General features: G+C 36.2%; 1 protein-coding gene across 2 annotated transcripts in view; it reads right to left on the bottom strand.

Annotated features, from left to right (window-relative positions):
- The window catches only part of LOC107688632 (regulator of G-protein signaling 3-like), a 36236-nt gene that overhangs the window by 19169 nt on the left and 4455 nt on the right, over positions 1 to 12612 (bottom strand). The window contains exons 2-10 of one of the 2 annotated variants that reach the window (XM_016486347.1): positions 10891 to 10941; positions 10610 to 10668; positions 10111 to 10205; positions 9725 to 9793; positions 9364 to 9424; positions 7548 to 7638; positions 6084 to 6151; positions 1517 to 1598; positions 654 to 759 (exon numbers count right to left, since the gene is read on the bottom strand). In XM_016486347.1, the coding sequence (XP_016341833.1) occupies positions 654 to 759; positions 1517 to 1598; positions 6084 to 6151; positions 7548 to 7638; positions 9364 to 9424; positions 9725 to 9793; positions 10111 to 10205; positions 10610 to 10648 (611 nt within the window). In that variant the 5' untranslated portion in view covers positions 10649 to 10668; positions 10891 to 10941. Of the gene's footprint in view, positions 1 to 653; positions 760 to 1516; positions 1599 to 4401; positions 4545 to 6083; positions 6152 to 7547; positions 7639 to 9363; positions 9425 to 9724; positions 9794 to 10110; positions 10206 to 10609; positions 10669 to 10890; positions 10942 to 12612 lie in introns of those variants that run through there. The other variant, XM_016486349.1, reaches the window with a different exon arrangement.

Genomic DNA, 12612 nt, shown 5'->3' with positions numbered 1-12612 from the left:
AATATCTGCATGTAATTACATCTGTAATTAATTTCTGTAATTACATTTATAATTACACTGTTGACCCACCCCTTACACCTTAACCCACCCTTTAACCTACCAATACCACCAAACCTGTCTCTAGCCTTACCCGTATCCCACCTCAATAGCAGCAAAAGTGTTTTGCAATACAATATGAACACAATAAGTACATTGTACTTATTTTTTTATGTAAGTACATAGTAGTTAATGCCACTTAATATAAAGTGGGGCCATTCTCTGGATTTAAACATTCTTCGAAACATTTGGGATAATGTAAGTACACAAGTCAGCAAAATATATAACACTGTTCTAGTGGTTTTTGGATATTTTAATAAAAAAATCTTACATATTGTGCCTTTAAATGAATAATTACACTTGTAACAAGGACTCCTTAAAATAAAGTGTAACCTAGTTTATTATTATAAAGCATAGATTAATGGCTTATTCTGCATGACCATATTTTAGATCCCTTAATCTGACCCCATACCTAAACTTAACAACTACCTTACTAACTAGTAAATAGTTAATAGTTAATTAATAGTGAGAACTGGTCCCCATACTAAAGTGTAACCAAAAAGGTGTTGTGAAACCTGTAGCTATAAAATGATAACCAAAAACATCCCTATACACACCTGATGGCATGAGCCAGGTCCACACACTTCCAGTGTTCAACCGGCTGGCCGTTCAGCTGCAGTAATGTGTCCAGCTGCTGTAAACCCGCCTGGTGAGCTGGACCACCTAAACAAAATAGACAAAGACACTCGAGATCATAAACCATAGTTAAATAAAGGATCCCTATCAAAAAGGAATCTCTTTTGTTTACATTTTATTTTATGGTGTCATGTACATTTAAATACTGAGTAATACTGACTAATAGCATTTACCTACTATAGGCTTAGCATTAGGATTTGGGATTGGTTTAGGGTTATTGCATGTAATTATGCATAATTTACTGATGTTACTATAGTACATGTAAAATGTGTAAAATAAAGTGTTCAAATATTTATACTGAAGTCCCTGAGGCTTTAACAATATTTTTAACTATGCACAGATTTACCAAAATACCAAAGTCTGCAATTCAAATGTTAGATCATGAATTTTTTTTTTTTTTTTTTTTAACATTGCCACTGGGGCAATAGCCTTAAAGGGACAACTTTGTACTTTATCTACCAGTAAAAGGTGCATATTAGTAGCTTGGAGTAGTATTATGTACTCTTAAGGTACATGCTTGAGGAGTACACCCATACCATGTACTCCATACACCAATACCATGGTATTTGAGTACATTGGAGTACCATGTTAAAACTATAACATCATATAAACATTAGAGACAAAGTTGTTACTCAAATGAAACATAACTAAGAAACACATAGTCTTCTGTGCTATGAACGAGCAACTTCTGAGCGATAAAATTTTACTCTAGGTACAATTTTATAATAACTTGAGACAAATTATGAGGACAATATGAAAAATGAAATTTCTTGAGTGAAATTACCTGGATCAACAGCCTGAACCCGTACAGGGGTGTCAGAGCAGATGGTGAAGCCAAAACCATCTTTTCCTCTTAAAATGGTCACCTGTGAAGGAGCACATACATTTACACTATCGTTTAAAGGTTTGGGGTTACAACATTTTTCTTTTTTTAAAGAAATCAATAGTTTTATAAAGCAAGGATGCATTAAATATATCAAACGTGACAATAAAGACATTCTGTTAAAAGAGTTTAGTAACACTTTAGATTAGGGAACACAAATTCACTATTAACAAAGACTTTTGCCTCAATAAACTCCTAATTTGCTGCTTATTAATAGCTAGAAAGGTAGTTGTAAAGTTTAGTTATAGGGTTGGATTAAGGGATCTAAAATAAGGTCATGCAGAATAAGGCATTATTTGCTTTATAAGTACTAAGAAACAGCCAATATGCTGGTAATATGCATGCTAATAAGCAACTACTTAATAGTGAGAGCTGATCCTTGAGTGTTACCAAGAATTCTTACATTAATCATGAAAAAAATGTTCCCTTAAAAGTATTAAGTAGACAATTTTTTTCCAAATTAACAATAATAAGAAATGTTTACTGAGCACCAAATATATTTCACAATATTTCTGTTTTTACTATATCAAATAAATGCAGCCTTTATGAGCATAACTGAGTCCTTTCAAAAACATTTTAAAAATCGTAGCAAAAAATAGGGATTCACTCCTAATAAAATCCAATTAGATTCAATTAACATTATTAACATATAGAATTCCTTTAAAAAATACTCCAAATAATATAACTTTTGAATGGACTGAAATGAAAGTGACCTCAGGAACATTAAGGAAGATGGACCATCCACAGTACAGTGTGTGTGTGTGTGTGTGTGTGTGTGCCAGAAACAAACATCCCCCCCAGAGTGCCACTGTACCCCTGCAGCACGAAGACTGAAATGCCACAGCACTAACGAGTCAGGGATATTAAAAACTACAAGCTGAGAAATTAGTCAGGGTTGCTGGGTGATCAGGGGGCTTTTCTTTTTCCCTGGCAAGAAAAGGAAATGATTGGGGGAGAAAACTGCCATGGCACTGACAAACAGCAGAGACAGAATATTTGGACAGTAGAAGTTCAAAATGTCAACAGAACCTGGAGCCAAACTAAATAGGAAATATTGAAGAGGAGGGGGGCGTCTCACATTTAACATGACATTGACCGCACAACAACAAAGAGGCTTGTTTGGAGAGGGAGAGAGAATAAAAAGAGAAAAAGTGATGACAGCTTTAGGACTTTCACTGCCATTCCTCTTTTCTCTTCTGGGGTGATGTGGTCACTCTCGTTACAAGCTCCATTAATTGCTGTGATAAAATAATTATCCACATCAAGCTGCACTGTTTCCCTTTTCCACTGCTCCTGCTTGTTGTTCAAGTTCAAGTTCAAACATCGACATTCACCTTTGTGATCAGTGTAGTCAAAGTACTAGCATTACTGAATGATGACTAGCTCTTGTTATGACAATACTCGTACATAATGCCATAATCCAGTTTAAGATGATGAGCAGAAATGCTCTGTCCATCACTAAATGGAGTTTGAAACATAAGTTGAAGAGGGGGAGAGGATGAACTGATTTCATGAGGTGTTGTCCCAAATTCACAAAAATGTAAATATGTCCTGCTTTTGGCCAGCTAAGTATCCTCAATGTTCTAGCTACCATGTATTGGACCCTTTGTGGTTCTCAATAAGGAAAGCTGTTTCTTTGTCCATGCAACTTGATTTGCTTCTATTTTCATATTCATTAAGTCTTTAAAAAAATCTGTCAATTTATTTGGTTGCCATATGGTTATTCTATTCTATTCTATTCTATATCATTTTTATGGTTTTATGATGACAGTGTATTTAATATTCTAATCTATTGTTATTTTTGTTAAAATTGATAAATATACATGTCAATTTACAAATACATTCATTATTTATTCCAAAAAAATCGCATGATATTTATATTATTAGATTTTGTAATATATAATATGATTTTGTGTTAAAACGTATTAAAATTAATTTTAATTTACATGTTAATGTCAGCATTTACAAACACATTTGTAACATTATTTTATGTTCTTTGCATTTGGTTCATTTAAATGTAATACTAAATAAAACAGGACGGAGGTGACTAACAAGAGGGTTAAAACACCAACTGTAATGTAATGCACCAACTAAACTATCAGACATTTTCTATTGTTTCAATGAAATAAACTATATATCTTAAATATTTTGTAACTAGTGTGGTAATCCTATCATTACAATCAAGCCTGGATGGGCACCTACAACGAAATCACACCCTCCACCCCTTAACATAAAAGTCACCCTATTATATTTTATATATAATCACAGCACAAGGATATATAAGCAGCTGCTTACCTCACTCATGTGACTAGCCATCCGGCATCCCTCACATTTATTTCTAATATTTCTGCCATATATTGACTAACTCATTGATGAAGTTGTTCGTCCCTGGGGAGTGGGAGATGCATCTCATGCTTGAGCCTTTCCATTACTCATAGCAACTCAAATCTGTTTTCCCTCATCATTCTCAAGGATCAACCTTTATAATATAATGGAAAAGTCTTAAATCTTACTAGTACTTCAGCTGACATTTTTATCCAAATCCACTTACAGTGCCAATCTGGAGCAAACTAGGGATAAGTGCATTGCCCAGGTTTGCGGAGATCAAGCCTTCAATCACCCTTGGTCTTTAAACATTAAGCTACAACACAGCACTCTAAACTCAAAAAAATACATTATATGCAATGAATTTCATGAGGACTATCCGAGACCGAACACGACATAACTCTTCAATACCAGTTTCAATAACACTACAACCAAAGCCAAAAAAAAGCAGAGGAACAAACCTGTGGCAAGTTTCGTTCGATGCAGAGCCGGCACAGACCGTGGATCGTATGCATCGCTCACCGCATATATGTCCACCTACATCTGCGGCGCTCTCTTCAGTGTCTTAAATAAAAGTAAAGTCACACAGGTGATGCTGCTTCCCTTCGTGGTCACTCTAGTGCGGCTATGCATGCCCACTCATGGGAACTGCTCTGAGCAGAAGAATGACAGGAAACCACCTTCCACCCCCCCAGTCAGTGGCCAGGCAGTATGTCTGCTCTCGATAAGCCAACATGCTTCCTGAGTAGCTCTCAACAGTAGTGGCTGAACTCACTCTCTATGCGCAGTGAGATGGAGCTCACTCAGATAGGCTTGATTTAGTGTAAACACAAACATTCATTATGAGCCAGAGACATTAAAGTACGTTCAATGTTTGTTTAATGAGAAGCTGGACAAGCATAGGCTGACAGATGTGGAGGACGTCCAGCCCTTGCACAACACCTTGATTCACAAAAACAGTGTTGAAATTTCTGAAATCCATTATTATACTCGAGCAGGATCTGTGTTAAACCAACACAGTCATTTCACCAAAGCACTCACTCTACCATAATCCAATCTCTTACATCACTCTATCACTGGTGTTCCAGTTAAAACCAGTGATTGCAAATCAGAAATCCCTGGAAGGTCAACTACGAAATCTGAAAAATGGATTTTCGGGAAGAGAGGAAGGAAACGGAAGAATGATTAGCAGAGTATTTGACCAGCCTCCACATAAAAATGCAGGGAACCAGCAAGAGTGTCAGTGGAGCGGGAATCAAACAGGGATAAATCATAAACACTGTGCGGGATTGGGCTTCCTATTGCAGCCACTTTGTTGGCTTTTCCCATTTCCCAGCTTTGTCTGAGGAGAACAGAGCGGGCGGAGAACAGTCCTGGGAAAAGTTGCTCTCTAAAGTGGATGGGAGGGTTTAATGAGCGAGTATGCGTGTGTTTGTGTCGCACATATCCAAAAGTACATCCACACACCTCATATTTCTAGTGTCCGTCACATTAGCACATGCCACAGAGCTGCTTATATTCCCAAGCTGATCGAATCACATCTCTGATGGCTATGATGGCTGAAAAACTCTTTTGACTACATGCAGTACCATTAGCTGTTATAGTTGTTAGCTTAGCATAAGTATGCAATAATAATTTCAACACTACAGCCAAAGCAATTTACTCCCAACAAGCTAGCAAAAGCAGAGTAATCGTGTTTTGCGCTGTATCCTTTTTCAAACGAGTATTATTGTTAACTGAAACTAAAACGACCAAAAATCAACAACTGAAATTAAGATGAACTAAAATAAAATATGAATATTAGATGATTAAACTTAAAAAATAAAATAAATTGAAACTAAATGAGTAAAATTACTCAAATTAAAACTGAAAAAGCTAAATAAAAATATATAAAACAAAAAAGAACTAATAAAAATAGCAAAAGAACATAAAATATAAAAGCAGAAAATAAAAAAGTAACTTTTATTGGTGTAACTTTAGGTTTATTTATATTAAACATTTTTTACCATTAGAAATGATTTATATTTTAGTTGTTATATCACATGAAGCACATTTTGGGTTTAAAAAAATGCTTTAAGTCCACAAAAATAAACATCTCAAATTAAATAAAAAATTCAAATGTCATTTTATAAATTACACTTACTGTAAATGACTGCATGTTCTCTGGACTTGTGGTCTCGGGTCCAGCTTCATAGTTGGATGCAGCAGCTTCTGAAAGATACACAAGAGCGTCCCACGAGTCCCAGGCTGACAGATTGCTCTTTGAGTACATCTTAGCCCTGGGTAGAAATCTCTCGACTCCAGCACTCTTTAGAGAGAGGACAGCAGAATCCGGTCAACGCTGTCTGCAGGCTTCAGCTGAAAGTGCGTGTGTCTACACCATGAGAGATGAACTCAAGCTGAATCCCTGTGACACAGAGATGACTGCCCCACAACAGAGAGAGAGAGAAATAAATCTACTCCCCTAAAAGCGTCACCCCCACCCCGACAACCAGCGACAGGCTCCCCCACTTTGTAACCATAGAGATTACGCTCCCAGGAAGCAATGTCTTTTTAAACATTCTTCATGGAAACAGCATTCAAGAGGGATACAATATAGCTGGCTCTCTCTATTAAAGTCAGCCCAGTGCCTTGACTCAAGCCCCCTCTCTTTCTTTCTCTCTCTCTCTCTCTCTCCAATCAAACTTAATCTCGGCTGAATTTCTCTGACGGGACACGTGTCATTTTGTCCACACTCCAGGAGCAAAACCATTCATTTTGGGAGCAATAATTAAGATGATCTCTTACACTCTATGAACCAAAAATGACTGCGCATTAAATTTTACACATTTTTTTTCATTGGAAAAAAAGGTCATTACGAAACGGCAGAGGGAGGGAGACAAGATCTCCAAAGTGGATTTAAACTGACTTAGACACATCATGATGTTTCAGCCTTTTCATTCTCATCTCATTCCCGCAGCTCATCACAGCACACACTGTGTCGGCCCCCTGGCCCCCGGCTCTTTGTTACAGCTCTCCACAGGGATGCTGTACGTTTCAACACCGAGCCCTCTATATCCCTCCAAAAAGTACAAGACAATGCTTGTAAATTTAACATAGCATTTGATGAGAAATAAAACATTCAAATTTCATTTAGACTCAAAAGCACAAAAGTAACTTCGGCTGCAAAGAGCTCGTTTGGTTTCAGCAATGTCAAGAATATCTGTTCTCATCTGATCTACTGTTGCTGATCAAAACTGTCATGTGGAATTCCTGGCCCCCGGCTCTTTGTTACAGCTCTCCACAGGGATGCTGTACGTTTCAACACCGAGCCCTCTATATCCCTCCAAAAAGTACAAGACAATGCTTGTAAATTTAACATAGCATTTGATGAGAAATAAAACATTCAAATTTCATTTAGACTCAAAAGCACAAAAGTAACTTCGGCTGCAAAGAGCTCGTTTGGTTTCAGCAATGTCAAGAATATCTGTTCACATCTGATCTACTGTTGCTGATGAAAAACTGTCATGTGGAATTTGTCCGTCTTCACTGCTAAAGGCTATCAGAGAGTGGCTACGATCCAACTGCGAAAGACAGAAAAAGAGAGAGAAACTGCATTTAATCTCACCAGCGGTCTGTCTGATGCGACGTGAGGCCACTTTCAGATGTTTGCTCCTGCCCAGCTCCTCTCCCAGGAGATAATACCAACCTCTGATCTCCTGTCAGCAGAAAATTTGAAAAACACAATTAGACACAGAGAGCCATGGAAAGAAGATACTCTTTCCTTCGCAAGGTTTTGCAATCGCAATATCTGTTGACTTGTTAATGCGGCCCTCATAGGGACAGCATTCAAATCTGGTCCTGTGTTCGTCCGCAGCTCTGTTGTGTGTCCGTGTGTGTGTGTTTTTGAGACCTTCACAGTTGTAAACAGCTGATGCCCATTTTACTCTTCCACTCAGCCAGATGGCATCGTGTTATATAAAACATCCATCGAGCTTGATCTAATTTTTCTCTAAATATCACCCTCCGAGAAAGGATTTACTGTCTTAACACATGGGTATAACACTCTTGAATTAGACAACGGGACATAATGTAAAGGAGCAGGGATTTCAGATGGGATATTTCTCGTTTGTCTGTGCAGGCAGGCATACAGAATAAAGCCACTATGCCAGCGTGTTCGTGTTGTGCTGCTCTTGGTAATTGTAGGTCATTTTTCAAGCCTCAATGAGCAGTCCTGTCGCCACTTCCCCCACTGTGTAATTAGACGATGGTGTGAAGGAAATGCTTTGAAAAGAGGAGAATGAAATTAAGAGAAACATTTAATAAATATGAAATGCTCTTTCTTAAATCAAGTCATAACTGAATTATGCTACAATGAAAGAAGATTTTAGATTAAATAATGGATGGTGTATCGTGGTAGTACATCTACGGAAGTAGATGTACAAAGACAAATCTGTTTATTAATATATCACTTTTGGCTTTCCATTTCAGTCACATTTTACAATAGAGTTCATGCTACATAAATAATTGCTGAACTGCACTAATTCTGTATATGAAGTGTGTGTGGTTTCTGTGTCACCAGTGTCTCTTAACAGGATTACAAAAATAGTGGCTCACCCCAAAGATGATTCCCAAAATCAAGCCTAAACTCACGCCATTACTGTTCGGTATACAATTCGTGAGCATATATATCTATATCTATATCTGTCTATCTATCTATGTATATATATATATATATACCATTCAAAAGTTTGGGGGCAGTTTAATTTTTTTTAGAAATTAATAAATAATTTTTTTTTTTACAAATTATTAAGCAAGGATGCATTTATTTGATCAAGAGTGTCAGTATAGACATTCAAATTGTTACAAAAAAAATCAATTTCAAATAAATTCTGTTGTTTGCTTTTATAATATTTCTTTCTACTCAAAAAAAAATATATATCACTGTTTCCAGCAACAAAACTATTTTCAACACTGATAATAATAAGAAATGTTTCTTGAGCACCAAGTCAGCATATTAGAATGATTTCGGAAGGAACATAAAAAATCTGGTTTGCCCTTACAGAAATAAATTACTTTCTAAAATATATTAAAATTAAAATGGTTATTTTAAAATGTAATATGTCCACAATATTACTTTTTTACCATATTTTTGATCAAACAAATGCAGCCTTGGTGAGCATAATAAACTTTCAAAAACACTTACATAAAATAACATATGATAATAAATGAATATAAAATGTGTTCATGTATATGTATTTTTTTTTAGTTTAGTCATTTTTAATGAATGTATGGGTGAAGGGTGAAAATAAAAAGCAATAACCACTGTACTGCTACTACTGTCATTTTTTCTGTCATATTGATAAAAAATACAAATCCAAACGACTTTCAAATCACTGCAGGGTAAAAGCGCTATGGGTAAATGTAAACAACAGGATATTTACCTTAGGTGAGGTGATGAGGGAGTGGACACCAAAACTCATACAGCCCAGGAAGTCACTGCGCCTGTGGGCAAAATCAAACACTCTAAAACACAACAACAGACGGGAATTTCTGAACTCCTGATAAAGTCACATTCATATCGGTTAACCCCACTTAGATCATGTTCACTGTCCTGTGACGCTGCTGGTATAATAACATATTGATTTTGTACTGAGTGATTGTGGCTTTGCCAACTGTCTTTTTGCAGCATGAGTATAAAATGCATACAAGAACAATTGTATGGTACACATATAAATACCCTTATCTACAGCTGTATTCATGTAGAAAATCAACATGTGAGTGATAAAGATGATAAAGTCCTACCTGGAAGTTCGATTGCGATTCCACACTGTTAACAACAGCCTCTTCTTCTGATCGTCTTCATCCACATCTCTGCAACATAAATGCAACACTTCAAAAGCTCATCCATCAATGTCCAGCTTCATCCAAAAACACAATGGCCTTCTCCTCCAAAGACTTCAAAAAGACAGCCTTTTTTTCAGCTAACAAAAGAAAGACAGCAGACTCAGCCCTAAAGTCTCTTTCGGAAAGACTGATTGAGATACAGAGGCTGTCAGACGAGGGGTTAGAGAGCGCATGATGTTTAACATAAATTATTAAACTATAAGATAGCATGATAATCTTTACTTGCACCATAATACAAGTGCTCTGTCTGTAGCGAACAATAAAACTATAAAAGAATCACTCACAACATAAACGTCTCGTTGAAAACAGGACTCTTGCAGTCTAGAACGGTCCTGGTCTTCCATCGCTTGCTGTGGTCAACATCTGGAGCAATACTTATCTGGAATAAATAAATACGTGTTGGTGGTTGCTATTAAGTCCACTAGTTTAACATTGCTAGAGGACATATTCATCATATTCAGAGGGAAAATCAATCAACACTTGAATCTGGAATTGAGTGGACAGCTGCCAACACAACTGATGCTTTCTCATGCCTGAAACCTGCTCAGGCTGACATGAAAACGGGTTCATTTCAAGGGCAGACGTCCACAGAGGATTAAGCGACAAATAATGACAAAAATAATAGCACATCATCACCAACAGCGACCGGGAAAGTTACTGCTGTCTCTCTGCTAAGAGAAAAATAGGTTGGAGTTGTTTTATTAGGCTCGCAGTCACATGACATCATGTGTCGTCTAAATATTGTCTGCTCTAGACCTTATCTGCATATGTCAAAATGCCCACCTTTACATATGAGTCACATGGTTTGTACTCTCTTCCCATGAGTCCCCTGGCCTCCAAAACTGTAGAAAAAAAAAAACATGAGAGCATGAGTAAAAATGCTGTCTGAGTAATTAAATTCTCATTTAATGAATTATGAATGTAAGATTTACAGTATGAATTAAGTGCAAGTATAACCTGTTTATTAAAATTAGATTTTAACATGAGAAGCAGTCTTATTTGAAAAACAAATTCTTAAAACTCTAAAATTATAAAGTACAAAATCTATTCACAGACATGCTTACTTTGAACATAGAGCCACCCGCTGCTCGGAGTAACTGTCAGTTTGAGTTGACCTGAGGTCAGTGGAAAAAAAATATATTTAATTATACACACAGCAATAATACAAAAACAAAATAATAGTCACAGGCACAGGGTTCACACATGCCAAATGAATTTACATGACTTGACTTTTCCAGTCAATTTAAAAATTCCAGTAATAAAAATAATAAATAACTGGTCAAAAGTTAGTATAATATTTTAACGTTTTAGAAGTCTCTAATGCTCACCAAGGCTGCATGTATTTGATCAGAACAGTACTATTGTGAAATATTATTACAATTTAAAATGTTTTCTATTTCAATATATTTTAAAAATGTCATTTTTTAAAATATGATAGCACAGTTGAATTTTCATCAGCCATTACTCCAGTCTTTAGTATCACACAATCCTTCAGAAATCATTCTAATATGCTGATTTTGTGTATTTATTTTCATGGAAATATCCACGCACATGACTCACAGGTGTAATGGAGAGTCCACATTTTTAGAGCATAACAGATGAGTTCAAAAACCTGTAGAAAACAGCTATTTTAAATTGTAATAATATTTCACAATCTCTTTGTTTTTACTGTATTTTTGTGGTGAGCTTAAGAGACTGCTTTTTAAAAACATGAATCTTACTAGCCCCAAACTTTTGAATGGTAGCAGCATACATCAGTCTACGTATGTGTTCAGCCTAACATTTCGCTGATTCCATTTCATTAGCTAAAACAGTCACACTTTAGTTTGGGGATCAATTTTTATTATTATTATCTAACAATTAACTACAACTTTTGACTCAATAAACTTTTAATTTGTTGCTTATTAATAGTTAGTAAGGTAGTTGTTAAGCTTAGGTATGGGGAAGGATTAAGGGATCTCAAATATTGTCATGCAGAACAAGACATTAATATGTGTTTTATGAGTACTAATAAACAGCCAATATCCTAGTAATATGCATGATAATAAGCAACTAGTTAATAGTGAGAATTGGTCCCTAAACTAAAGTGTTACCAAACTAAGATGTAGCTAATTTCAATAAATTAAGAATCAGTCTGGAAAAATTATGAATCGGTTTAATAATAATTTAATAATTGTTTAAACATTTTTGATGATAAATGCTACTGAAGCATCATTTGTCAACACATACAGTAGCTCAATAAAGACTCACCATGAGTTTGTAAAAGAAAAGATGATCTCTGCCATTGCCTGAAACAGCTCAGTGTCACTTTCTGTGCCTTCTGACAGTCCATGTTATAGTAAAACCACAGCTTGACTGATTTTAAAAATGTCCCAAATAGCATGCATCACACATGAATTCTCAGAAATGTAGTAAATGAATTCAGATGTGATGCCTCACAGCTATTCAAGAGCTTAACTGCCACTATGCATATGTTGCCACTGGAGGATAAAGGACAGCAGGAGAAAACAAGCATAAATTTTAACCGCCTTGCATTTTGAATAGCTGATAAGACAGGAGGAGCTGTGATTGGTCAGAGAGCAGCACTGAACGAGTGAAAGGGGGTGTGTGTGGAGGGAGGGAGGGAGGGAGGGAGGGAGGGAAAGTCCACCTGCTGTACTCATAATAAACAAAACCTTTGACTGAGGTCGCCCTTTGTGCTGATCTGAGATCAGTTATATTATTTCTCTTAAAGGGATAGTTCACCCAAAAATGAAAATTTGATGTTTATCTGCTTACCCCCAGGG

Source organism: Sinocyclocheilus anshuiensis, unplaced genomic scaffold (genome assembly GCF_001515605.1).
Source record: "Sinocyclocheilus anshuiensis isolate Anshui unplaced genomic scaffold, SAMN03320099.WGS_v1.1 scaffold805, whole genome shotgun sequence".
NCBI classification, from domain to species: domain Eukaryota; kingdom Metazoa; phylum Chordata; class Actinopteri; order Cypriniformes; family Cyprinidae; genus Sinocyclocheilus; species Sinocyclocheilus anshuiensis.
The sequence above is the reverse complement of the archived record's forward strand: the minus strand, read 5'-3'. Positions and strand labels throughout refer to the sequence as shown.